The sequence below is a fragment of the Neolamprologus brichardi genome, chromosome 1, assembly GCF_056152115.1.
Source record: "Neolamprologus brichardi isolate AB-2024 chromosome 1, ASM5615211v1, whole genome shotgun sequence".
NCBI classification, from domain to species: Eukaryota; Metazoa; Chordata; class Actinopteri; order Cichliformes; family Cichlidae; genus Neolamprologus; species Neolamprologus brichardi.
In genome coordinates, this window is record NC_142104.1 from 9,632,074 (window position 1) to 9,658,526 (window position 26,453).

Below are 26,453 nucleotides of genomic sequence, written 5' to 3' on the forward strand. Positions count from 1 at the left end.
AGGGCATACTTTAAATTCAGACCTACTGTGCAGTTGAGGCTGGCAGCGTTCCCACATGCTCCTGACACACTCAATCCAAGTACAACTCCCTCTCAGTTCTCAGCCCCTCCCCCCACTGAACCCTCCCCTTCCGCTCACAGCAAAGGCTGCCTGACTTCCTGTCTACCTCTGACCCTCAGTTATCCCCCGCCCTTATCTGGCAGGCCTCCAAACAGACAGGACAATCAGAGCGGATGAAGCAGACAGAATGCTTCGTAGAGTGAGCAACCAAGACAGAAAGTGAAAGACAGACAGAAGAAGAAATGCACACATACAAAGCTCTGCGTGTCACACTGGAGCAGGTTATTAGACAAAGTGGAAAGTGTGTGAATAAGACAGGCTATCACCATGTGCGCACAGGTTTCTCCAAGTACAAATGTGTATGTGTGGCACATGTCGGTTGTGGGGTGACAAACGGGGTGACGCATGGTGTCATGTTTCAGTACTGATTATGGCATTGCTTGCCTAGTCTGGGTGGCTAGAAGTTACATAAACCCCAGAGAGGTCAGGAAGTACTCAAGCTAGCCTGTCACAGAAACAGCAATCCTTTTTACAAGCATGCATATTCAAAGTTGATGACTGGAAATACAACGCAGAGGAAAAGACTGGGCAGAGAGGGGAAAGCAGCAATACACCAGCGATACAGAAAGCCAGCGGGGAGGTACCTGTTCAGTATCACTGCTGGGGGCCCCCCAAATGACTACAGCCACCAGGGCAATCAGTGTTCATCAGTCTCACTTCTCTTTTCTATTCAGCATGAAAGCCGTAGCCTCTAGTGTTATGAAAATTACAAACAGTAGAGTGTAGTAGCATGCCAAAAAAAAATGACAAAGCCATTCATTAACACAACAAAGCTAGCACTCCACACATCCAGGTGCCAAAACAATGACAAATAGGGCCTTATATTTGCCACAACAGAATAAAATGAACTGAAGCTGAAATAACATCACATGGTAAAAACATGACTCCATAAGAAAGAGAGGCTTAATGGAAAAAGTAGTTTTTTCTTGTTTCTTTTTTTTTGATAAACTTGCAGCATCAAAATGCCAGTCCCAATCAAATGTGTAAGACCAAAATATGCGATGTAATGTCATATTGGCCTTATGGACTGTCAAGGAGCTGAGTGCCCGGAAATATTTTGGTTTTGAATGGAAATGGGTCCTCAACACCAAAATGCAATACATTCAGTATTGCCTTTTGTTTGGCAAATATCTGTTTGGCAAATATCTTTCAGTTTGAGTACACTAGGAACAGAAGTTTCAAATAAATTAATTTTCATTTTTTTCCACCCAAATTTAAGCCAGCACACTGGACTGCTCTGAGACGTCAGAAATTAGTCAAGTACAACATTCAACCACTAAAACATTTTTTTCTTTTTGGGAATGCAAGTGAATAACAGTAATTTGGCATCTTAATAAAAAAATAATACCGTGCTTCACTTTTTCCTTCTTTTATATAAAACAGTCCATTTTAAAATTAATGGATAGCAACAATATGTATTAAAAAAAATAATTTTGATAAATAGCATTTTGTTAAAAGAGCTTGCACACATACTGGTGAATTAACCACTACAGAAACATAGAAATTTCGTATTTAAGGAATTTGCCAATCTTCTCAGAAGTGGATGCCCAAGTCTCAATGTTTTATCCAGTTTTCTTTCTGATTTTAAATAAGAAAGAAATACTTTTTTTCAATTACTAGTTATTTTTTAGTTTTACTAACAAAAGCACACAAAGTTCACATATTCACATAGTGCTTTTAATACGAACATTTCCTATTACACATATTTACTCCTATGTCTGCATCAAATATGCTGCTTGCAGCCTGTATTATATATATTTACCTTCTTAATATTTTTCTAATATCACAGAATCATCATATCTTCCTTTATAAAATTGGCTGCCCTGCTAATATACACCTATAATGTAGAGCTGTCCTTGTTTGTGACTGGTCATATGCTGCCAACTCTTTCATGTGTTTCAACGTGTTTGTAGTTGCATTTGGAAACCTTAGGTTGATTTTTCAAGTTGATAACCACCTTTGTAAGGCCAGATAATGGAAAGATATCCTGGGTAGGCTGAACTTGTTTTGTAGTATGAGCCTTGGCTGACCAACACACACAATGAAGCATTTTCAAGTAAAGGTGGTTATCTAGCTAAAAAGCTCTAGCTGAGCTTGCTAACTAGTTTAGTCGATAGCTGATTTAAAAACAGGGCTAGACAACATTCTTAAAAAAAGAAAAAAGGGAAAAAAAGATAATCATATAACTTATATATCTAAGGAGATATCAATGTTGAGATTTTAAAATCATCTGTCCTTCACAACTAGAATCTCAAAATTCTGAGGACACAGCTGCCCTGTTTCTTTGTACAGTGATAAATAAAGTTAGAAAAAAAAAAGCAAAAACAAGCGCATGTCCTCGGGATTGGAAAGTCCACAGTGAATTCAAACCCAGGACCTTCCTGCTGTGAGATGACACGCACCATTGCACCACCTATATAACCAACAATTAATTTTCGATTTGTAGCTCTAAAGGATTACCAAACCCTTAAGTCTTTCCTGCAAAAAAGCCTAAGTCAATATGACTTGCAAAAAATAAACAAAGTGATATGTGTGTGTATTTAGCAGACTTTCATTTTGCTTTACTGGGTACACTGCCAACATAGACACCAAACATTCAACAACATATGACACTGGATAAATGTCATTATTTCAAACATGCCTTTATCAAATCAATTCAAATTTCAGTGGCCAGTGTGACTGCATGGTGGATGAATATAAAATGAGTATTTATTGCAGTCTTCTCTTTGTATTACTCAATACAATTTCCTGACAGCACTATGGATGTCAGAAGACCGGTCCTTACAACACAATTTAATATCAAAATCCTGGAAACGTGATGGTACTTGGTTTTTTTGGCATTGTAAGCAGTGTACTGGCTGAGGTGGCTACTCTTCCAGAACTGCAGGGGGAGGCACATGGCTACAAGTATTCTAGTCTAGCCTTACCTGTTGAAGAAGAAGGAAGCAAAGGCAAAACTAGAAATGGCACAACATATGAAAAATAGTGACTAGTGTAGCGGTCACAATAGCTCTGTTCTGAATCACTGATGAGAAGGGAAGATTCAGCTATAGAAGCACTTTGTGTTTAGAGTAGGGTGGGTTGAGTTGGTGGACCAAGGCATTGATTTAATTGATTCACAAAAGCCAATATCCAAACGATGCTATTTCAGTTTTTGAACAAAGGGACGAAATACTTCCAATTTAGTGAAGACAAGCCTCCAGATTTCTTCAAAGTTTCAATTCACGGTAACGACATCCACAGTATTACCTCTCTAATTTTATCCTGAAATGCTTGTTACTATTTTGTTTAAGACAGCTGAGACTGATATTCTGAAATCAGCTTTACTCCATATACTAAAATATTTTTCAATGGCTAAAATTAAATGCCTATGCTAACATAATATAACTAACATTAGTAGGCCAGAACAGCACAGTAAGGTGGTGGTTAGTAGGGCTGGGTATCGTCACTGATTTCTAGAATTGATTCGATTCCAATTCACAAGGTCCCAAATTGATTCGATTCAATTCCATTCAATTAATTCCATTCAATTCCATTTGAATTTGGGAAATGTTGCCTCAGACGTTCAGAAATATCATAATTCAGATCAGTAAATTTACATAATTTTGTATCTATAAAAAGGAAGCTCGCAAGACTTTATCAAAATTGTGTGAATCACAGCAGATGCCTTTGTGTCAAAGTAACTGAGGATAAAACACAGAAAAACAGGAAGGTGATTTTCCTGGCCTGGGATTTTATAAAAATATTCTGCAGTCGATCAAAAACGAAAGAAAACCATTAATCAACATATGAACATTACCTCTGAAGTTACAGAGGTTTTACTAGAGACACGGCTAAGCGTTTTGCATAATTTTAAAAAGTTTAAATTTGTTCAGAAGCCTGTTGAACGGCAGAAATTAGGTTTTCTTTTCGGAAGTAAGTAAAAGGAAAGAAAAAACAGCGGCCAACAGCGCTGTAAACAACAGTAGACTTGTGTGTAACAAGCAAGCGAATAATGCAGAAAACAGATTTTTAGATGGGAAACTGTTCTTGAAGTATACTGAGAGAGAGAGAGAAAGAGCTGTGCATGAAGTGTGATTTTTATCGTGGTGAAAACAAAACAGCAAAAGTCAGAGTGAATTCATGACAATGTTTACGTGAAGCGTAGTATGCATCGTCTTTTGCTGCTGGTTCGGTCAATATTGTTTGGAGAGAGATAAAACTAACAGCTTCAGAATCAGCGCAAAAAGGGCGTAAACACAAAGCACGGATCCACCAAAACATCAGAATCAGTGAGCTGTCAGCTTTCACCCCCGACCGTGTCCGTGCTGTCGGATGAGAAAGGCGACATCTCACTGATTCTGATCCGTCGGCGGGTCCGCTTTGTGTTTACGTTTTTGTGCAGAATCCACGTACCTGCTCTCATTTACTGTTTTAGCTGTTTGGTGGTTCTTGAAATTTTATGAGGTTTAACCTGAAATTCTGGCTTTTCGGGCAAAATAAATTTATATTAAAAAATCGATTCAGGATTTTAATGAATCGATATCAGGTTATCCAAGCCAGAATCGATTTTAATTGATAAATCGATTATCAAAACCCACCCCTAGTGGTTAGCACTGCTGCCTCACAGCATAAAGGACCACACAGTTTGCATGTTCTCCCCTGTGCGTGTGTGGGTTCTCTCAGGGTTCCTCTCATAGTCCAAAGACATGCAATTAGTTGGGTTAAGTTAATTGCCGATAGGTCTGACTATGAGTGTGAATGGTTCTCTGTTTCTCTGTGTACAACCTGACCAGGGTGTACTCTGCCTCTCGCCCTATGGTAGCTGAGATAGGCTCCAGCCACCCCCAAGCAAACAAAGGACTTTGTGTTTAAGTACAACTGAATTTGGCATTGTGAATCGTTTAGTTCTATTTGTATTGGTACCAACTACTAAATTTCTAGTACTGTAAAATCCCCAGTCATCACTAGCTCTAGTTTCATTATTGCTTTTACTACTGGATCAAGATGCTGAGAATTAGAGATGAACCCTCAGAATTTTCCCACGCCTAAAAAAATAAATAATAATGTAGTATGATCTAATTGATTATTTACTCAAATTTGCAACTTAGTGTAGAGATGAAATGACCAGAAGAAAGGTACTTTTTAGTTTACCCATGTTCAAGGAACAAACTAAACAATTACCAAATGACCAAAGAAATGAGAATCATCAGAATCAGCCCACTAGCATGGAATACATGTTGCCAAATTGATTCATGGAAATAAAGCAAGAGTTCTACATATATCTAGTAGTAGCTGAAATACTGCTGTGGTATAATTTTCTGCCACTGTGACAAAATGTGGTACTATTGCTTTTGGAATAGCAGGAACTATTCCAATGTTGTCTTGAGTACATCTGGCAACCGTTTATGTTTGAGAACTGATTTTTGTCAACACTACATTCGTGCAAAACCAAGTCCAGAAGCTTAACAGGTATGTAGCAAAAATCAAAATGGGTGTGGTTCAACCTTTGCTTATGTAATAATGCAGAAATTGCTACCAGGTAGGGTGTACCCAGCCTCTCACCCTATGACAGCTGGGTTCATGAGCTGCCCTTCCACTAAGCGAAAGAGGATAACCAAAGCTATCTCACTGATTTAATGTCAGTATGCTGACAGACATGATATTTGATTTGGTTCCATTGCAAGAAGTTATGTAAAAGTTCAGAATATTGAAACCTGTAATAAGTCTTAAATCTTAACCCTGGTGAGTCATTACATCTGTAGCTGACCATTACAAACATTGGAAATCCTAATTAGCCACATTCACTGTGGGGGAGTGAAGAGTGGGCCGCTATCCCCTGATGCCTTGCCTGTTCAGCAAACACACTATCAGCAGGCTCTTCACACATCAGTGCACATGAATAGCACAGTCAGCCTGTAAGCATCAACACAGGGCTGGATGTTGACACAGACAGGGAGAGGCTTGTTCATATGGCTGTGGTTCATGGCCCCATTTCAATCAAGGACCTTTGCAGATGAGCAAATGGCCTGTGTGGATGAGCTCTGGTTTAGACGCAGCACCAGTTTTGTTATCACCTGCTGAATGCTGGGGTATAGATGAGCTACTCAAAACACAAGTTTTGTTTTGGCTCTGGGGCATATATTTGCTTTTAAAATTGGGGAGACATAATGGACCTGCTGCTAGTAAGAGGTCCCTGTTTACAGAGATTTAAATGAGTCACTCAAACACATACTGTAAAATTGTAGTAATATAAGTGTTTACTACACTAGGGTACGTGCAGATACAGACAAAGGTGAGGTTGGTACAATATTGCCAAACAACACTTCTGTACTGTTAGTGGTTATGAGATGTTTTGTCAGTAGAGGGCCATAGGAAACACAAGTGCTTTTATGGTTTTAAAAAAGTGCCTATATATAAAGTGTGCCTTAAAAAAAAATAATTTTCATTGTTTTAGTAACAAAAATTCTGAAATCTAACACAAATGTTCTCAAAAGAGGACACAAAAATATGTTTCTATCTACATATGCACATAAAGTGTGCAGAGCATGATGAAAGGTCTGTGACTTTAGCTGGTGGTCATGTGTCACTCATGGGCGATGGTAGTGCATGGATGCTGCTAAGTTACAAGCCATCTGAGGTCCAGGAACCGCCTGAAGCCTGTTACAGCCAGCTAATGCATTCACCCAACCTCCCCCTCCGCTTCTCTTCTCTCTGTCATGCTCTTCCTCTCTGTCTCTTTCCCTCCCTTTCTTTCCTAAGCTCTCCTTTTTCCATGAGCTGCTGCCCTCTCCATCTCTCAAACCCCCTCCCCCGCTCTGAAGTGCTAACCACTCTCCTTCACCGTGCTCTTTTCCTACCGCTCACTCTCTCACACGTGCACACGCACTCACGCACAGACACACACAGAAACTGTGGCAGCTACCACAACAGCGTGCAACCTCCCCCACACTCCAGCGAGGCAGTGTGCAAGTGCTTCTGGCTTGCCCTGACCCACATCTTGATATAGCCCTAAGTATGCTTACAGCTAAGTCCTGAAGACTCTCCTGCCACTCTTAGCCTAATCAGGCCTGAGCTGCTGTCAGTGCACTGGCCAGACAGACAGGCCAGGTTGGACTGACCATTATCATTTTCAGATAGCTTTCAGACTGCCCAAGATACACCTTCCCCTTTCCACTGCTGATTGCAGGTTTTCTACTAGGCAAGCACATGTTCTACCTGAGATAGCTAAGCATTATATGAGTGGACGAATTTTGTGCCATAATATGGAAAGAAGAAAATATTTCTCCATTATTAAAGAAAAGAAAATATTTAAAATTGTGAAATTCAACACATCACTATTTCATTTCATTCAGCTTATTCATTTTCATCCTTGTCACTGACTATAACTTAGAAATGGGTGTTAAGTATGAAGTGTGTGGTTATATATAAAGATCCGTGCAGTGCCTTTAAACAAATGCTTTAGGAACAAAAAGGATGAAATGTGTTACCTTATCTTCACTGTACTCAATGGGTGATGGTTTCCTGTACTCAATTCCCATCTCCTGAGTAGTATCAGTCCAGCCACAGTTAGATTTGTCCTCTTGCTTAAAAACATGCTCAAGCTGGGGCAGTAGGTCAGGCAGGAGGTCAGGAGGCTCCAGGCCATCCAAGTCTTCATCGTGAGCTGCTGATGGTAAAAGGCTGTCTCCCAAAGCTTGGTATCCATTAGTGTTGATAACCCTACAACTCTGAGGCTGCTCAGAAGGCAGGTGGGTGGTGATGTTGGGGTAGGATCGCATAGATTCACCAAACATCTCAGATGACTTGCAGTTTCCCTGGGTTTCTCTGGAGCAACGTATAGCACGGAAAGGACATTCCTCTGCCTGGCTAATTGGGGTCCTAGTGTGCTGCTGACTCAAATGTGCAGTGGATGAAAACTGGCATGGTGTCCCTGTAAGTTCAGGTATTGTAGAAGTGAGTGGAGCAGTGGTGTTGCTGGGCCTAGACACCGAGGCTGAGGACAAAGATTGCTCATTAAGACTGGGTAATTCTGGCTCCCCAGGATAAGTAGGGTACTGAGTTGGTTGATAAGCTCTGGCAGAACTGACAGAGCATGTGGGCAGGGAATGAACCATAGATGATGAGTGCATGGGAAAGGAGAGGTTAGATTCTTCCAGTCCTGTTCCAGGGAAAGCTTGACATTCCCTGACCAACTGGTAGTTACCTTGCTGTGGCTGTGTTTGCAAGCAAGTTGCAGTCATAGAAGCATTCTGACTTTCCAAATAATGCTTACTTGGGAGAGCTCTTGAGTGGAACTGCTGCTCTCTCACAGTTAGTTGGCGCTGAACCTGCTGCTGAGTGTGGTGAATTTGCTGTTGGCTGCTGGACTGGCCTCCCTGGTGAAACGGGAAATTGTGATGCTGCTGCTGCAGGGACACAGTCTGTGTGTTAATTTGTTGGTGCTGGTTTAATAGCTGTTGCTGATGACTTTGCTGTTGTTGCAGCTGCTGCTGTCGCATTCTGTGCTGCTGCTCCTCTTGCTGATAACAGGGATGGTGCTGTGTTTGATGTCTGCCATGAAGTTGCTGACTTTGTAGTTGTTGCTGTTGATGACAAAGCTGCTGTTGAGGTAAGGCCTGGTACATGTTCCCATTCTGGTCTTGGTTACCCCACATCGGACTGCCACTGTTACAGAAGAGCCCATTGGATTGAGGAACTTGACTCATGGGAGCATTATGGTATGAGCCATGTTGCTCTGTAATCATGCCTTCACTTATGCCCTGAGAACCAGAAAATGCCTGAGCCACATTGGCCTTAATGTCAATGTAATGACCCATTGACTGGCTGTAACTAGGCATAGCTTGTTGGGTAGAAGCTGGTGGCATCATGTCTTGATGCTTCCCAGGGCCAAGAGCCTCCACTTGGAGCGGTTCAAAGTCAGCAGTAAGATTTAGCTCGTCCACGAGTGATGGTGCTGAAGCGAAGCCATCGTCATCCAGCCCTTCCAAACCTCCACCAAAGAGGCTAGGGTCATTAAAGAAGTCCATGGTGGAGGTTGGAGGATGACTGGAACCTCTGGAACACCAATGGATCCAAACTGGTCCCCAAATGCCTCTCTCTAGAGCTACAGCATGCCGACTATATAGTTTTCGTGCCCTAAAAAGAAGAGAAAAAATATAAATTATAATACTTATATCATAAGTTTCAGCTGGTAATCTATGGCCTACATCAGATTTCATTTGGTAAAAAAAAAGTTACTTATTAGCATAATCAACCTTTAAACACACGCACAAATAATTTCCAGTTAAAAGATGACACAACAGTTTATCAAGTATATTTTTGTCCACCATATTGAACTTTGTCACCCACTTCATCATCAATGATGCATTCTTTGAGAGATGTAAAACTGCATGACTCTATCAATCTGACATATAAAAGCACTTATCCAAGTGAAGGCTATGTCATGGTTCTGGAGAAACTTGGTACTGTCAGTTATCTGTCAGCATTGCCTTTCATGTGTGCAGCAAAGCAGCTGGTGCAAATCAACCGCCAGCCACCAGCAGGTGCCTCTTCCTGTACCCCCACCCTTTTCAAATACACACATACGCACAAATGCGCCTCAACCCCCACCTTCACAACCAATGAAGCTGCCTGCCCTGCTACTGCAGAATGTGTGGGAGGTGCAGACAGCTGATAGAATTTCAACAGCTAAGGACAGAGGCAAAGGAGGCCCTTTAAGCATGCGCATGTGCGTGTTCTGCAACCACAGACCAGCGGAAGATGACAGAAGCCTACCGAGGTCAGTTATTATGCTGACTTAACATGCACACAGGCACACAAATGAACACAGACATTTGTCCCATATTTTTGTCTGGCATCTTTTTCTTTATCGCAGCATATATTTAAAATAATAGCCATGCTAGTAAATGGTTTAACATAACATTCTACCAGCATAAAAAAAAATTATGGTGCTCTCAACTACTGACTGTGTGATTTGTTATCAGAGACACCAGCCTAATATGGATAATATTATACAAAAAAACAAAACAACAACAAACAGAGCAATGTGCACAAGCTGATAAACTAAAAAATTATTTCTAAAAAAGATAAAGTCATAAGTTTGATTTTTCTTGTTTAACTGGCAGTTACCCAGCTGCTGCTGCAGTTTTGTGATGGCTATAAGAAAAGCCCACCTAAAAAATCCTTTTGACTAAGTGATTCTAACAGCCAACTTCTCTGTATGCAAGTTAAGTTCACCTTAAGGTGAACCAGCATAGGTTGCTTGGCCCATAGCAACAGAAATGTCTACATAAACTCTCAGAGTTAAACAGTTCCACTAGCTACATTACGAGTTTTATAGTGACTTTATAACGTTACTAACATCAAACCTGAGTAATGTGTAATCTCATATATTAACAAACAATTCATAACATTCTCATCACCTCATGCCACTGCTTTGCATTTCGAAAGCAATATTTAACTCTTAAATTAAACATACAGAGAAAGGAAATCTACTTTACTGTACTATCACTACATTTCCTTTTAAGACTCATTGTCATGCACATTACCACTCTCCCCACTAACCACCAGGTCCCTGCAAAAGTCAGTTCACACAGGCATGAAGCAATTCCTGTTTTCACATTAGGCTGTTCTTCAAGCTCAAGACTCTCTCCAGTGCTTTCTCTAGTGATCATTATGTTTATTGGGAAATCATGTGACTGCCATGTAATTACTTGTCAGTTTTAGGTTTCTGTAGATCCCTATCTATATGCAGGTTCCCTATAGCTAAACCAAGCAACTGCTAACCTTCAAACGCCACCCATCTGGCTCCGAGGCATAGACCAGTCCCCTCTCCCCTCTGATGCTTTCCAGCTGTTTCCTTCATAATTGTGACGTTGTGAGCACCATCCAGGCACGTGCAACTCATGCCTAATATCAACATGAACTGTGTTTATAAACTGCCCCTGAAATCTGGGAAGATGTCCGTGTAAAACTAACAAAATTGAAACAATATCAATTTAATTGAAAGTTGAAGCAAAAGCTAAGCGCGTATACGAACGCATTTCAGTCCACTTTTAGGAAACTTCCAAGGTTGTTATTGATAAAGTGTCTCAGTTGGCGACATGGCGATACATCTGTGGCGTTTTCAAAGCCCTTAAGCGACCATGTTTAAGTAAGACACCGAGCTCACCTCTTGAGTTAATATCATCCTCTTCATCTTCCCTCAGAAATGGCTACAGCCTCTGCGAGCGCGGTGGTTGATAAGCCGACGAGGCGGCAATGTGTTGCGCTACTTTAAGCGCAACTGCTCGGCGAGCGGAAAGAAAATGAACGCACGTGGAACATTTGAGTTTTAGATATAAAACTGTTTGTCGAGGCGCGCACGTGCACTCGAACCGTATAACCTAAGGATTCAAAAGGTGTCGTGACGCTGCTCACAGAAGAAGATAGGGAGGGGGAGGGGGGAGGGGGCCGGAGATGGATGGAGAGGTCGTCAATGATTGTGACCGTGATAACAGCCAACTACTTTATCCTCGCCTGACTTTCGTTTTCATTTCAAATAACCTGTCGAAGTATTGGTACTGTTAACTACATCGGCGTCCACATTCAAGTACCATGCTGCTTTGAGCCCGGCTGGTCGCTGTCAGTTCAGGACCACCATGACCAAGAAGAACCCACCAAGGAGTACTTTGGAGACACGCGCATTTACATGTAGGCGTCAAACTCTGAAAAAGTACGATGATATTTGCTGCTTTCGATGCGAATTCAAAGAAAACAAACAAGTTTTTGGCTCCTGAACACCCTTGCTTCTACAGGGAAGATACACAGCCAGCTAGGCGGTGTGTCATCAGACAGCTGAGGCGACCCTCATTGACTCACTGTCCGAAATTTGACAGCTACTTGACTGTATGAAACAGAAGCCCACAAGTCCAAACGCGTCTCAGAAAAGTCAACGAAATTAGCGCAGTTTCTTACCTGAAAGAACCACAAAGCGCAGCTCCAGACGCCAATGAAGACAGAGTGGTATTAGCGAAGTTGTTACTGTGTTGTTAGTTGTACTCCTGCTGGCGACCACGGCACAGCGGGTCTGCTGCTGCTGCTGACGTGACTGTGATAACGCTGCATTTGCATATTAGTAACCCCCTCTGTGATTGGACCGCTGACAATTTGCCAAAATCACTCATTTCCATGTTAAATTAAAAACCGGTTCACCAACTGTGACTACTTTGAGGACGGTGGCGCCAGGGCGTTGCTGATTAAATCATGTCATCGTTTGTAAAGTTGCTGTGTTGACAGAGTGCATAAGATGGCCGCGTCTAAACCGGAGCCAATCCGGAGAGGTTTTATATTCGCACATGTACCCTAGTCTGTCCTCAGTACGAACGTGACAGGAGCCGGAGATGCTTTCAGCTGTGGGTACATAACGCCATCTGTTGCCAGAGGGAAATACTTCGCTAAAATAAGTAACTTCAAATTTGAACGTAGTTTTCTTTGATAGAATCATTTCTAGTGTAACAGAAATCGCCACTTCGTATCAGTAACTGTATGGAGTAATTACGTTTGAAATACGTTTCTTGTAATTAGGTTTTCATTAGTTCAGAACAAACACTTGAAAAAAAATACATAAACATACATAGCTTTTAAAAATCCTTTTATTGATTTCAAAGAATACCGTTTCAATTTCAAACCTAAGCAGTCAAGAACAAATGGTTCACACATCAACACATCTGAACTTCTGAAGAGCCCAAATGGCATCATGTAAATTACAATTATTGGTACAACTTTCCCTCTTACAGCAGCTCAAACAACTTTGGCCAACATACCTGCTGTGCTCATTTCTTTATGGAATTTCAACTGATTTTAAATCTATTTTCCAACAGTATTTCCAAATACAGCAATCAAGCCAAATTCCTCTGCTTGAAGACTTCAAGTTTGAACTGACACTGGCCTGAAACTAAAGAATATAAAGCACCCCAGTTTATTACCATCATATTTTGCTGTTCAGAGTGTCCTAAATAACTAAACTTTATCAAAATAAAGGCGTTTGTCTTCCAGACTTTTGTAATTCTAGAGTAACGTCATTTATTTGGGAGTAATTTACAATTATCTACAAAAAAAAAAAAAAAAAAAAAAAAAAAAAAAAAAGACATTCTCTTACAGAGCACCAATGCAGATGTCTCTTAAACCTCAGCATGGAATCCAATATTTACACATCAAACTTTTAACCAATGATATATATATATATATATATAAAACATTCAAAATGATTTGAAATCTGTCAAAATACATAAGCTTACTTACTTAGAATCTTATTTAAAACCATATTTGCCAACTCTGCTTTACATAAATATTAGGAGCAAAGTAAGACAACCATTTACACAGTGGAAATAAAAAAAAACTCATTGTCCAATAAGACACAAATAAAGCAAATGTCAACCTAACTTGGTAATAGAGAAGGATGTGACAGGGTTTTTTTCACCGACACAGCTGTGATTAAACATTCCGAGTCTTACAAATAAACAGTCCTGAGCCAAATTGAACAAGTGGTATTGATATGCAATCCACTGTATTTACAATAAGAATGAAAATAATTTCGCTCACATCTTCCACAGCCTTTTACAGCTGTATGTCATAACGTAACTAAATATGTGAATGGATAAGAAAACGAAAATGAGAATGTACTTTGATTGCATCTTACCCTAAAGGATGTTGACGCATCCATTTGTCATTGTTGATTTAAATATGATACAAACTTGGTTTCCTTTTTTCTAAAACTCTTTGAGGAAAGGCCTAAAAAAAGCTTTTAAAGCCAAGCAATAAATGTGAAGAGCTAATATAAAGTTGCCAACTACCAAGGTTCCACTTTCACACAGATGGCTGATGCAAGCCTGTGGCATGGAATCTGATGCTTCTGACTCCCTCTAGTGGCCACTCTCTTGACATTGCAGGTTCAGCTCTGGGGAGGATTGTCTTCTTTGCTGAAGGGCTGTGTCGAGCCAGGCTTTACCCAAGACAAACCCGATGCCTGAGATGCCTTGTGGTGATCCTCAGGTCGTCTCTAGGGCAACAATAACAAATTAAAAGCTGCATAACAAGAATCACCAGTGAAAACATACAGATTAAACTCTCTCCTGCTTCGAAAGTGCAAAGTTTTAATTTAGCAAAACTTACCTTGTATGTGAACATCCTCTCTTTTGCTTCTTCATGCACAGCTGGGTTCCATGGGGAAAAACTGAAACCAATGGATCAAAGTGGAGAATTGAACACAAGATAATTTTTTCCCCCTTTAGAGTTTTAACAAACACACACACTTTTTTCCTTATTGTGGTCAGCACTAGAATGTGAAATAGACAGTTGACCAACCTTATTGCGTAGGGATCATCGATCTTTGGCTGATCAAAAAGATGACTGTTGCATAGTTTCACACTATCTACCACTTTGCTTTTGAACAACTGCACATCCTTCTCGTAGCTGGGAAAAAAAAAAAAAAAAGAAGCCAGTGTCAAACTTATTTAGCTAGAAACATCACTTTGCACCGAGTGCTAAAAGTCCAGTTTCTTAGTCTAGATTTTAATTATATGTTTTTCTATAAATGACTAACAAGATTTTTCTTTAAACATTTTCAGAGGAAAAATAAAATATACACACACAACAAGTTCCATTAAGGTAAAAAAAAAAAAGGCAAAATCCAAGAATGTTAAACTCACAGTACAGCAGCCTCTGGGTTGAGTGGTTCTGTGGTGTTAATCTTGTAAAAAACTGTACGTGCATACATCAGGACTTGCCAGATGTGGTTGTGATTCCGTCTATACACACACATTGGTGGATGAAGTCAGTAAATGTTTGATTTATTTTAATTCAGTTACATATCGTATATAGAGAGCCAAAAATAAAAATAAAAATAAAAAATTACTGTCGCCCCAAGGTGCTTTATATTGCAGCATAAAGCCCATATAATATTACTTTATGAATTAGTTGGTGTCACTAAGATGATTCCGGTGCAGCAGAGAGAAATACTAAGTTTGTTGAAGAAAACTTGCTAGCAAGCAGGTAATTTGTAAGTTAACTCAGGAACAGATGAGTTTTCCTCAGCCAAGAGTTAACAAACAGAGGTGTTAGCTACACCTGCATCATGGAGGAGTGCCAAGATGTCTTTAAATGTAAAACTTGTACTACAGTCCATGCCATTGTCAGTTCTTGCTGAATAGCATAATAAACTTGTTTTTACTGCCTTGTGCATAGTTCAGTTTTTGATAACGTCCAGAAGCACAGCTAGTCATGGCATACAGTTTTTGGATTTGTGTTACTTTTCAGAATCATGTTTCCTGGTGCATCTCTCCCTCTCTCTCCCTCATATTTTACACCTGTTCAACTGTATGTTACAGCAAATATCTCAGGCAATCGCATGACAGTAAATCAGTCAGGCATGTAAACCTGGTGACGTGCTGAATTTCAAACCAAACATAAGAATGTGAAAGAAAAGTGATTTAAATGACTTTGACTGACTGGGTGGTAGCATGGGTGTGGGCACCAGACAAACTAGTCTGTGTATTTAAGAAAATGCTGATCTACTGGGTTTAAAACACGGTCTGAAAATAGAAAATATCAGCAAGTGGCAGTTCTCGCTGAAAATGCCTTGTAGGCACCAGCAGCCAGAGGCGGCCAGTTTCCTTCCAGGGGATAGAAAAGTAACAGTTACTCAAATAAGCATTTGTTACAACCAAGGTATGCAAAAGAGTACTTCTGTTGAACCTTGAAGCCTATGGGCTACAGCAGCAGCCCACACAGAGCTTGGTGATTCATTTAGTTGCTCAAGTTTTTCCAACCTCCCCCCAATTTCTTCCACTTCAAAATATAATTTGAAAAAAGTAACAAAGCAAAGTACATAAGCAGAAAAATGATAAACCTACCTCCATTTGGTAAAAGCTCTTCTGACATCAAGCTCTCCAGACACAGGGTCAACAAGTGGATGGAAGACTGGTATGTCAAATACTAATTTCTGAAACAAATTGTTTGCACCATTTTTTCTTAAACCATATTTTATGACAGTTTATGTATACATCATTTATGCTGCTACTTCTTATTTATAATGACATACATCTTGTATTTTACAATGTTTACTCTTTTTAGCTAAATCATGCAGTCTCACTTTTTGGTAAGGGGCAAAATATCAAACAAGAACATTTTTTTAATACTTACAGGACACTCCCCATCTGGATAATTGTCTGGAATATACACAGTGAACTTGAAGACACCATCCTGGTACAAGCCATGTCTGATGAATATGACACCAAACCACACTAGACAGTGAGAGATGCCATTTTAGAATCACTTATCACTTTTTTTTCTTTCCCCTGATATATAAAAAGTGATTAATTGCATGAACTTTTAAAAGTGGAATCCTTACTTAGTGCAGACTTGTAGGATGGCTGGACATAAATTCCAGGGAGCTTCTGCTTTATCACTAATGTGCTGCAGGTCACAAGAAAAATCAGAAGAAGGGAAACCAAATAAAAACAATTTAAGTGATACTGTGAAACTAGTTTAATACAAAATGTATACAGTGGGTATTTTAAAAACAAGGGCTACCAGCATATTGGGGCATGCCAAGAAATTAACAACAAACTGAAATTTAAATTCTGATACTGGACCAATACGTACAACTCAGCCAGCAGAGAGTACTCCAAGTAAAAAGGGCCATAAGAGGCGTGCGTGCCATTGGCAGACTGGATTGGAGCACCCATTGGGGAAGGCTTGGTAATAGGGGCTGCATTCTTAGGAATCGGCGGAAGCTGCTTTCTGCCGAAGGGCATCCGGGCTGGACTGGCCCTCTGCTCGCCATGCCCGCTTTGTTCCTCGTTGTCAGATCTCTGCTGTTCAGGATTGAGAACATGACAGGGATCTTAACACACCAAACATTAAAGCCCATGCTATGTGGGAGGGGGAAAAAAATCAGAAGGAACCCCCTGAGTCGAATTTAGATAGTGTATATAAATGCTCAAACGGTAGATCTAAGGAGTAATCCAATGGCACAGGGTAGTGACCATATGCTGTGAGTGACCTCTCAGGTTACACTGCCCATCTGGTTTGTAGCTCGACAGGGAGCCATGTCTAGGCAAGAGCAAGCGTTTTCATGCCTAGCTGTAACTCCATCTTACTGATGATGCAAGGATGATAGGAGGAGTTGCGGTAAAGTGTCACAGTGCACTCTGAACACAAAACAGAAGAATACTGTTTTGAATGGCAGGATACATCAGGAAGCCATAAGAAACAGTGCAAGAAATGCTTGCAATAAATATTGCCAACACACCAAATTTAGGCTGCATAATCACTAAAAAAAAATACGAAAAAAAATACCCTTGACTGTAGAATGTGTTAAAATGTACCTTCGATGAGAGAAACAAGGTCACTCACACGGTTTTCGTCCATCCTAAATCCCCTAACCACCACTGTGCGTGCTGCTGGAAATTTAATCAAGCAGTAGCAAACTTCACCAAACACCACAACACAGAAAGAGTGGAGACTTTGTTATAATGGTCTCTCTTGGAAATGAGATTTTTAATCTCAATGAGATTTTTTACCTGGATAAATAAAGGACTAATAATGTAGTTTAAAATCATATGGTTATAGTTAAACTTCACACAATATAAGCATATTTCCCCCAAAATGAGTGGAAAAACCACACCCTTAGGTCGAGTATGAAAGTTTTCCAGTTTAACAAGATTTGTTAACAAGATTAACAATATGAATCCAAGTGGGAACAGGTGTGGGAATCAAGGCTGAGAAAAGACAAAGCTATACATTTTCTCAGTTTGATGTTTGTCCCCTCAAATGTTAAATTATTAGGACTATCGTAATCAAGTTTTGGCAGACAAGTACAGATTTTATTTATTTATTTATTTTAAATCTTAGGAAGTGCAATCAGCAGAAATACAACCTTTGTAACCCATAGCTCCAGGTTTAATAGGCAGTCAAAACATTTAATATGTGAAGATTTTAATTTAACAAACAAAATCAAACAAACAAACCTTACTGCACTGTCAAGTCATCAAAAATCTCTTTTGCAAAGCTCATGATTATCATGTGCAGCACATTTTAGAGAGAGGTTTCCACAGGCTTGTACATATCGGAAAGGCACCTAAGGGCGAGCTTCTGGACACTAAAGTGGTGTATCAATATCAAGTTTGCCATTTTTTCCACAAAAAATACCGAATGGGAATGTCAATGTTTACAGTATGTTTACAGCTTAAAAACCAAACAAACAAAAAAAAAAAAACTCCACAACGTTTACCTTACGACTTGTATTGGTAGACATGCTCCAGAAGGGGTTTAAGTTCATCACTCGTTCAGAGGTTCAGACTGATGTCCCTCTTTTTATGAAGGTCCCACGACAAGTAGTCTCCGGGCCATTCGCTGCCTTGGTGGAAACAGGAAACAAATGCTATAGTTGAGGTCAAACACACACAACCTAAACACGTATCTCGAAAAAAAAATTAAAAAATAACAACAATAACGCTAATCAAGCATCCCATGCAAATTTAGCTAGCATAGCTACTTGCAACCACAAAGTTAACACTAGGACGGGTTGTTTCAGCTAGCTTAGCTTCGTGCTAACCTAGCTGTTTCATTGAAGACGTTTTAAAACTTGTGTGTCTAACGTTGTTCGTCGGAGCCGTAACAAATTTTAAACTAATGTTCTGATTTTAACCAAATGTATAGTTAAAGTCTCGTCATTTCTGGTACAAGCATGAGCTATCGTGTCATTCACCACAATCTGAGATTACAGTGCTACGTTAGCAAATGTTATGGACCAGGGTGTTGCAGCTGAACGTAACATATTTCTACTTGACAGCTGGAATTTTGGGAACAGAAGCTGTCAAAGCATACGACGAGTTAATTTTACCAGATTTACACCGTCTCATTTGTCTTACTTGACTTACCTAACGTCAGCTTTAGGTTTAAGGTTACATTTGACGTTGCTAACAAAACCAGTCTTTTAACTGTGGATATTGCACTTAAGAGAGCTTATTAATTAAACTCACCGTATTTGCTTGAACTGTATAAACGTCCCTTTAAATATTAATAAATGTTAATGCGTGTCCCACCTTAATTTTCGAAGGAAAGTGCACAGCTGCTCACCATTCCTTTGGTTACCATTCCAGCTAGCATGCTAACGTAGGTTAGCTAAATAATTTGACAAACACAGAAACCGGAGATCAATCTAACAAATGAAGGGCGTTTTGCTGCTGTACAACGCGTCCTTATTGGTTCATAAGGAAACAAATCTTAGCAGGTGATTTGCTGGTGACTTCGTCACGTGATAGACAGCGTGCCCTTTAACACAGAGGCCTCGAATTCAATGGGGACTTGGATGTTTGAAATAATAATAATAAAAAATAAATCCACAAATAAATAAATCTAAAAAAAAAAATTAAAAAAAAACTAGAGAATAATAACATCCGGAAAACCCCAAAAGAGAGCAGTTCCACCAGCACAAATATTACAGTCTTCTATTTATGGTGACTTGAATTCAAAAAAGACATGATGAATTTCAGACAAATACTGCAATGTGAAGAAAATGAAATAAGTTTAATTTAAACATTTGCGAAAAATACATCTTAAAAGTCATTGTCTGTAATGTGGACGATAATTTATGTCATAATTTCTGTACTCTAAGTAAAAAAATAAAACAATAATCATATATATATATATATATATATATATATATATACGTTTTATTTAGAAAAAAAGCATGTAAAACAGGCACTTTTATGATAGAGGCATTGCAATTTATTTTGTGAATAACTCGGTGGATGAAGACATTTGTTTTCCAACCCGTCTTCTCATCATTTTTGGTAAGTGTCATATAAATAAGGTGAAATGGACCAATTGGAAGCCAAACGTTGTTATATTTTCAACTGACATCAACGAGTTTTCTCATTCAGTTGAAAAATAAGAAGCAGTAAATAGCCTAACATTATCTAATACATATACAATTACTGACTAATGTCAACCTCTATCACCCCATGTTTCAATTTATCTTCTTCATCTCTCAGTGTTATGTTTTACACATTCCACCCACATTTTACCTTTTTACTGTAAGTCTGTTCATATACTGTTAATATTATTGTTATGTGAGAAAAAGTAGATCCTGATGGAATCAGGTTATTAGACGAATCAGGTTATTAGACGTTAAACACTTTTTTGAATCATATACAGTGGAAACAATAAAGCAGTGATTATTCAGGGGTTACATGTTGCAGAATTTTGAAATGATTTACCTTTTTTTGATATGAATTTTTCCTGCAATAAACTTTGTATGATTATTTTTCTTTTATTATTTAAGAGTATATGTTCCATCTCCCTTTTAAACTTTTAAAAACAAATCCCCAAGATTTTTACTTTATATATAATTTTCCATATTAAAGAGGTTAAATGAACCTCTGATAGAGGTTCAGCTCTTTTAAAAAAAACATGTTTGTGTGTGCGTCTAATAGCCAACTTTCTAACGACTATTTTCTCCCTACCGATTTGTTTTTTGTGTATGATATTTAAAGTTTTAACATATTTTTCACTTTGAATAAGCTACCTTTTAGATTAAATAAATATTAGTGGATCCATGGACCTAGCATTTTAAATAAACATCAAAATACACACTGCGCTGTTGCATTACTTTAACCTTTCGATGTACTGCATAACAAATTCCCCTGGAGGCAAGATGGATCCAAGCCATGTGTCACACATTTTTTTAACTTTTGACCATGCTTCATTGACAGTTTACTCTCTTGATTGATTGATTTCTTAAAAATTACCCCTAATTATTTTTCTGGGTGAGAGGGGGGAAAAAACTAATTTAATGCATGGGTGATCACACTAATTGGGAGAAATGACATTGTCCAAGTTTCAGAGTAAATACAAATTATTGACTCTGTTATTGTTATCTGATTGTATATTGTCCCAAGTACACTTCACTGTCAAAGGTAATTAGTGTACTGCTTCTTTATGGGGCAGCCAACAAGGCAAGGTCACAATCACTACTTTGGCATGTACAAATCAAAGACCACCTCAAAACAAATAAGTTTATGCCCGCTTTGCCTTCATTGACATTGAGATAAACTGTGTGACCCCAACAAGGGTGCAAATATCCACACCACTGCTCCTCTAATGAGTTTTTTGTCTTTGCCATTGATTCTTTATCTAATCAATTATTGTGACCTTGTTTGGTCAAACAAATATACTAATGAATGTAATTAAAACGAGGAGATTGGATTACCTAATTAAATATGTGACCTGTTGGAGCTGGATTTGCTTTTATATTGAAATTTTTTGTTTAGCTGAAATGACCAGAGTCAAATAGCATACCCTCAGTAGCATTCACTTTTATATTTGAGCAGGCGCTGAAGTTTGCCAGGAGATATACAGCAAATCTGGAGCGTGCATTTGAATAGGAAGCATCATATTGGCATCAGATCCCTTTATATACATTTGCCAAGTAGATCAGTGATGTAATGGGATATTTCTCTGTCTGATTGTTCCTGTCTAAAAGATTTATATAGTATATAGTGGTTTCAGCAGAATTTTCCAGCTGTGCACTTTTAGATGGAGCCAGGATTTAAATTTAAGATGAAATATGTTCCCTTCTGTCAGTCCATATCTTTAGAGAATTTTAGGCCCGCTGATTCAGATCTACAATTTAGTTTAAATGACAGTTAAAAATTACAATTGGCTGTCCCTGGTGAAACCTGACTTGACAGCACATAGATAAAAATAAGTGAAAACAGATGACTCCACATCCAGATAATATGTAATAACAATGTTAGTTTGAATAAAGAAAGCCAAATCTAGATTCAAATGTAATATTCATTTTAGAAATATGAACGACTGGAGAGTAAAGGTTAAAAAAAAGAAAAAAAGAGACAACATCAACCAAATCCTTCATATAGCAATAGTCTTTCCTTATCCCTGAGGCTATGGCCTGGCTAAAACCTCAATGCAGCAATTATTTGCTGTAATGACTGCAGTTGAAATAAGCCTGGAGATTTTATTAAACCAAATGAGAGAATCATCTGTGTATTATCACCTTGTGATTGACAGTGACAAGTGTTGGGCAGGCTCGGATGTGAGCATGATGAAGAAGCTCTCGGCAAAGCTCTCGATAATGTTACCCCTGATAAAGTTGCCTGGAAAACCTCAGCCAACATACGGGGAGGGAAAGCTCCACGCATATTAATTCCAATTGTCAGATCCCTCCAGTATGTGCGGGGGGGGGGGGGTTCTAGTCTGGCTGGCAGCCCTGGCTGCCCCTCTATTCACTGACTGGCATTTTACACAACTAATGAAAAAGAAATCCATTGTGCTGATCATATGCATAGATTTCATTCTATAATAATGATGAAATAGAAATATTCATAATAAAAGTAAAGGTCACTCACTGCTGTGGCTAAGCTTCCTAAGCTGCAACCTTTGCAAGAGCAGTTGTTAGGTTCCAGTGATAAAATAGGAAAGAAAATGGAGAGACGTCAAGTTTTAACCATACAGAAGCCAATATGTGAAACCCTGTGACCAATCCAATCTGCTGCGAACTGTACCACTACTGTACTCTCTCCAAAACAACACTGCTGATGTCTTCGGATTGAACCAACAGGCCTGTTTCTTCAGTGTCCAGTGGCAAGGTTAAAAGTCAGATGCACAGTTCTGATTTACATTGTTCTCTCTCTGGAGTGAAGTTTGACAGCTAGTGTATACACACTGCGGATTTGTCTGTCTAGTTAATAAAACACGGGGAAATATTAACAGCCACCTTTCCTCTCTGCAGCACACTCATCCTCCATATGTAGGTCATCTGAGCTCCTACAGGTATATGAGCAGTGGAGCACAGGGGTGGAAGACAAGCATGTCTCTCCTGTGAAGGACATTCACAAGATTATTATCACCCGCTACCACTTCCTCGCTGAGCCTGTCTTCATATGCATCATACATTGGCATTTATTAGTGCCATGCTCTAAGTACAGGCCATGTTATTGAATTTGAATATCAGCTCCTAGCCACATTCACAGGCCTTGGAAATATATTATATTAAGATGAAGCAATCTCATTTAATAACACACAACTAATAAAAGGAGAACAGATTGGAAATTAAATTTATGAATATTGCTTGGCAGCAGGAGAGATAAAAAAAAAAAAAAAAGAGCCAAGTTGGTCTGTCATATGCAGATATTTCTTTAGCTGTAAGCACAGGTATTGGAAATTTTCTGAGACCCCCCCCCCCCCCCCCCCCTCCCCACAACCCATGAGTAACATGTTGAGAAGCCAGCATGTTTTCTGTTCTTCAGTTTTTGTCTTTGTTTAAAAGTAGAACTACAGGCTACCTTGACCTAACTGGATGGAGGCAGTTTGGACAAATTTTGGAAGATCTTATGTTAAATGCAGGATGGTGTGTTACGCGTGAGCTTGTGTAGCATTAAGTCTCCTAAGTTATGGTTATCATTATTTTTACCCTTGTTAAATTGTGTGAGCATCTTATGGTTAAAGAGGATTCTTTTAAGCCAGTGACAAAATGTATAAAAAAGGACATGGCTAGCAAGTACAAAAGCCTTTTTCCCTTTTTTCTCTAAAATGTTGAAAAACTGTCTTTCTTCCAAGAGCAGTCATATCAGTCTGTGCCAGAGCCTGGTAGCTCAAATTATAAAATGTCAGTTCTTCACTTTAAAGACTGCGCTTCAAATGAGCCCATAATTTTTCCCTCTTCTGTCATTTATGGGCAACATTCTGTTGGTCAGTGTTTCAGTGCTGCATATGTGTGCACGTGCATATATCCAGCAGCGTTTTGCCAAGACATCCGACAAGCCCGGTCCATCTGTGTGTAAATGTTGACTCCCAGCGGAGCTGTGACTGTCACTTTTGTCAGCCTAGTGCCAGGCATTGATCGCTACATATATCTTGCTCTGTAGGCTACTTCCAAAACTTCATCAACAGATGCAGCTGCAGAATTGATTAGCAGCGAGTCAATGACCAAATCTCTTAGAAAACATTTTTATTTATGTGTGTGTTTATGTGGATAGCTTAGAGGGCCATTAGTGGGATTACCTTTGAGGCTTGGCTGAACAACAGATGTTCAAGGATAACTCAATCAATTTGACTTACAAGAGGCCGCAGTTGCCGGAAACAAGTGATAGGATTTTGTGTGTGTGTGCGTGTGTGTTGGGGGGAACTTGGGGTGAGCAAAAACAGTTCACTGTGGTAATGAGCAGGTGCAGTACGCCCATTTTTGAGAGTGAGATCATTGACAGGTTTTCTAAGATTACTGCACAAACTTACCAAAAGGAATACCTCTCTAAAAATCTTACAAAAGGTTATTTCTTAAACAAGTTCTGTCTTCTTTGACTGCATGCTGTTATTTATAGATATAGGTAAACACACAAATAAATATAAATTCCCAATTTTTATTAAAGTAAGTAAATGTTTAATACAATGATATGTTTGGCTTTATGCTAAAAAACCTTATTATTGCTGTCATTTATTATAAGAAATATATAAAGTACAAAATATATGTATTAATTAAATATGAGCCCAAACAAAACTATAAATAAGTAAAACATTTTCAATATAAGGAGCACCAGCCTCCAGGAAGTTTTAATTTGTGTGGAATATTGCATATAATTATACGAACATCTATACCGAATTCAAATGAATGTTTGATATGGATATTTCTTATTATATTTAAATAATCTCAGTTCGGCACAAAATTGATTATTTCTCAGAGAAGATCGCGTTCTTTCATTCTTTTCAATTTTCCCGTTTCCTCTCATGAATCAAATGGTGAATAAATGTGTTGCAGAGACTCACGATCTGCCTTTCAAGTCCATGCTTATGCTTCCTTATCTGCAAACCTATTAAAATTAAGTCGGAACACAAAATGGTATTTAAAAAGTTTAAGTGAAACAATTTGCATTGGGAGTGTGTGAAAATGCTAATGCATTCTTTCACTAAGCCTCACAATCACTGTCATCCACTTTGAGCTCTGATTGTTTTCCACATGGATGGCTTCATTCATTATTGCAAAATTATAAACATAAAGAATATCTCTGTATTAATATTTCTGCTTTTTGTAAAAGCTCAATCAACCATAATGTCCTCATTTTTTCTCTGTGAACCTCATTTTATATTATCTCACTACTCAAGGAATGGATGTCCCAAAAGGGATTTATTTCATTTATCAGGATTATTGAATTAAATTAAACGAGACACATACCCCAAGCCAAACAGTGGTACCTTATCCACTTAAAAGGTAGGCCTGCTCTTCACTGCTATTTAGGCAAACACATTAGGCAGCAAATACCTTTTGTTGGCTTAGCTTATGTTACTGCATAATTCATTTGTTCATTAAGCAAAAGTGTTGAAAGTGCTTGAGGTAAGTGGAAATGGTCTAGTATTGAATGGATCTTTAATTAAGGTACTCTACAATGACAGCTACACAACTGACGACATATGCATCATACTTGTTTACAAGCAGAATTAGTAGGGAAACAGACAATAACTTTAAAACAATGGAAAAGAGTTAGATGGGCTGAATAGGTAAATACACATGTTAACTTTAAAAGAGTATTGATCTGTGCATATGGACAGTATAAGGTGCATGTGCGTCTAAATCAATTTCACAAGCTATCGTTTCATATTTTAAAAGCTTTTTTGTATTTTTATTACAAAATATTTACCTCAGAAAGGCAAATATCTAAAAGCTGAAGAGATGGGAGAGGCGTTCAAGAAGCCTCCTGTCATACTTGTGTTCAGCAGCAGATGGCAGGCTGTTTCCACTGATGGACTAGATCCTGACGCGAGCACATGCTGAACTTGTGTACCCTGCTGTTGGTTTCCCAGACCTCACTGCTCTTGCCTGTGAAATGCATTCCCATTAAAAAGGCATTTCTAAAGCCAACGCCAGTGCTATAACAATCATCTCCCCAAAGCCAAGCCTCCACACCCGGGAGCACGGCACTGCCACACAGGCAGACATGTGGCGGCTGCCACAAACAAAGGCCCTTGCTCTCCTCCCTATTCCTCTTCCCTAAGTCTCCACATGGTTACAGGCCGGCCTGCCAGGGCCAATTACACCCACAGCCCAGTGTGTGAGGTCTCACAGAGACCCCAATCACCACTAACAAGATCAAGGCTAACTCTCTATCACATCACACACACTACAAACACATACACCTGCATATGTGTGTGCAAACACTCCGACGCCTTCGCCTAACCCAGCCTCTCCCTCATTCTCTTCGTCTCTCTTTGGCATGGTCTGAAATTATAACACATTTTGAGTGGCTGTGGAAAGTATATAGCTTTTTTTTAAGAGCAACAGAAATAACAGGGTGACA

At 39.1% G+C, this 26,453-nt stretch overlaps 2 protein-coding genes across 10 annotated transcripts in view; both read right to left on the bottom strand.

Annotated features, from left to right (window-relative positions):
- Nucleotides 1-12,223, bottom strand: part of chd9 (chromodomain helicase DNA binding protein 9) — a 74,249-nt gene extending 62,026 nt beyond the window's left edge. For 2 of the 4 annotated variants that reach the window (XM_006779782.3, XM_006779781.3), the window contains exons 1-2: nucleotides 12,058-12,223; nucleotides 7,590-9,237 (exon numbers count right to left, since the gene is read on the bottom strand). In XM_006779782.3, coding sequence (XP_006779845.2) covers nucleotides 7,590-9,128 — 1,539 coding nt within the window. In that variant the 5' untranslated portion in view covers nucleotides 9,129-9,237; nucleotides 12,058-12,223. Of the gene's footprint in view, nucleotides 1-9; nucleotides 87-7,589; nucleotides 9,238-12,057 lie in introns of those variants that run through there. The other 2 variants (XM_035914927.2, XM_087849154.1) reach the window with 2 other exon arrangements.
- A 499-nt stretch (nucleotides 12,224-12,722) lies between these two features.
- aktip (akt interacting protein) lies at nucleotides 12,723-19,302 on the bottom strand. Of its 6 annotated transcripts, none has more exons than XM_035905961.2 (10): nucleotides 19,125-19,302; nucleotides 18,374-18,495; nucleotides 16,744-16,955; nucleotides 16,490-16,554; nucleotides 16,282-16,382; nucleotides 15,993-16,081; nucleotides 14,790-14,888; nucleotides 14,446-14,553; nucleotides 14,254-14,314; nucleotides 12,723-14,140 (listed from the first exon to the last, which is right to left on the bottom strand). In XM_035905961.2, exons 2-10 carry the CDS (start codon nucleotides 18,419-18,421, stop codon nucleotides 14,033-14,035), a joined length of 891 nt encoding a protein of 296 aa, XP_035761854.1. In that variant the 5' UTR covers nucleotides 18,422-18,495; nucleotides 19,125-19,302; the 3' UTR covers nucleotides 12,723-14,032. The 6 variants fall into 6 exon arrangements, with proteins under 6 accessions (XP_035761854.1, XP_006779851.1, XP_006779848.1 ...); XM_006779788.3 differs by having other exon boundaries at nucleotides 16,744-16,952; nucleotides 18,374-18,499; XM_006779785.3 differs by having other exon boundaries at nucleotides 18,374-18,499.
- Nucleotides 19,303-26,453: the final 7,151 nt, after the last annotated feature.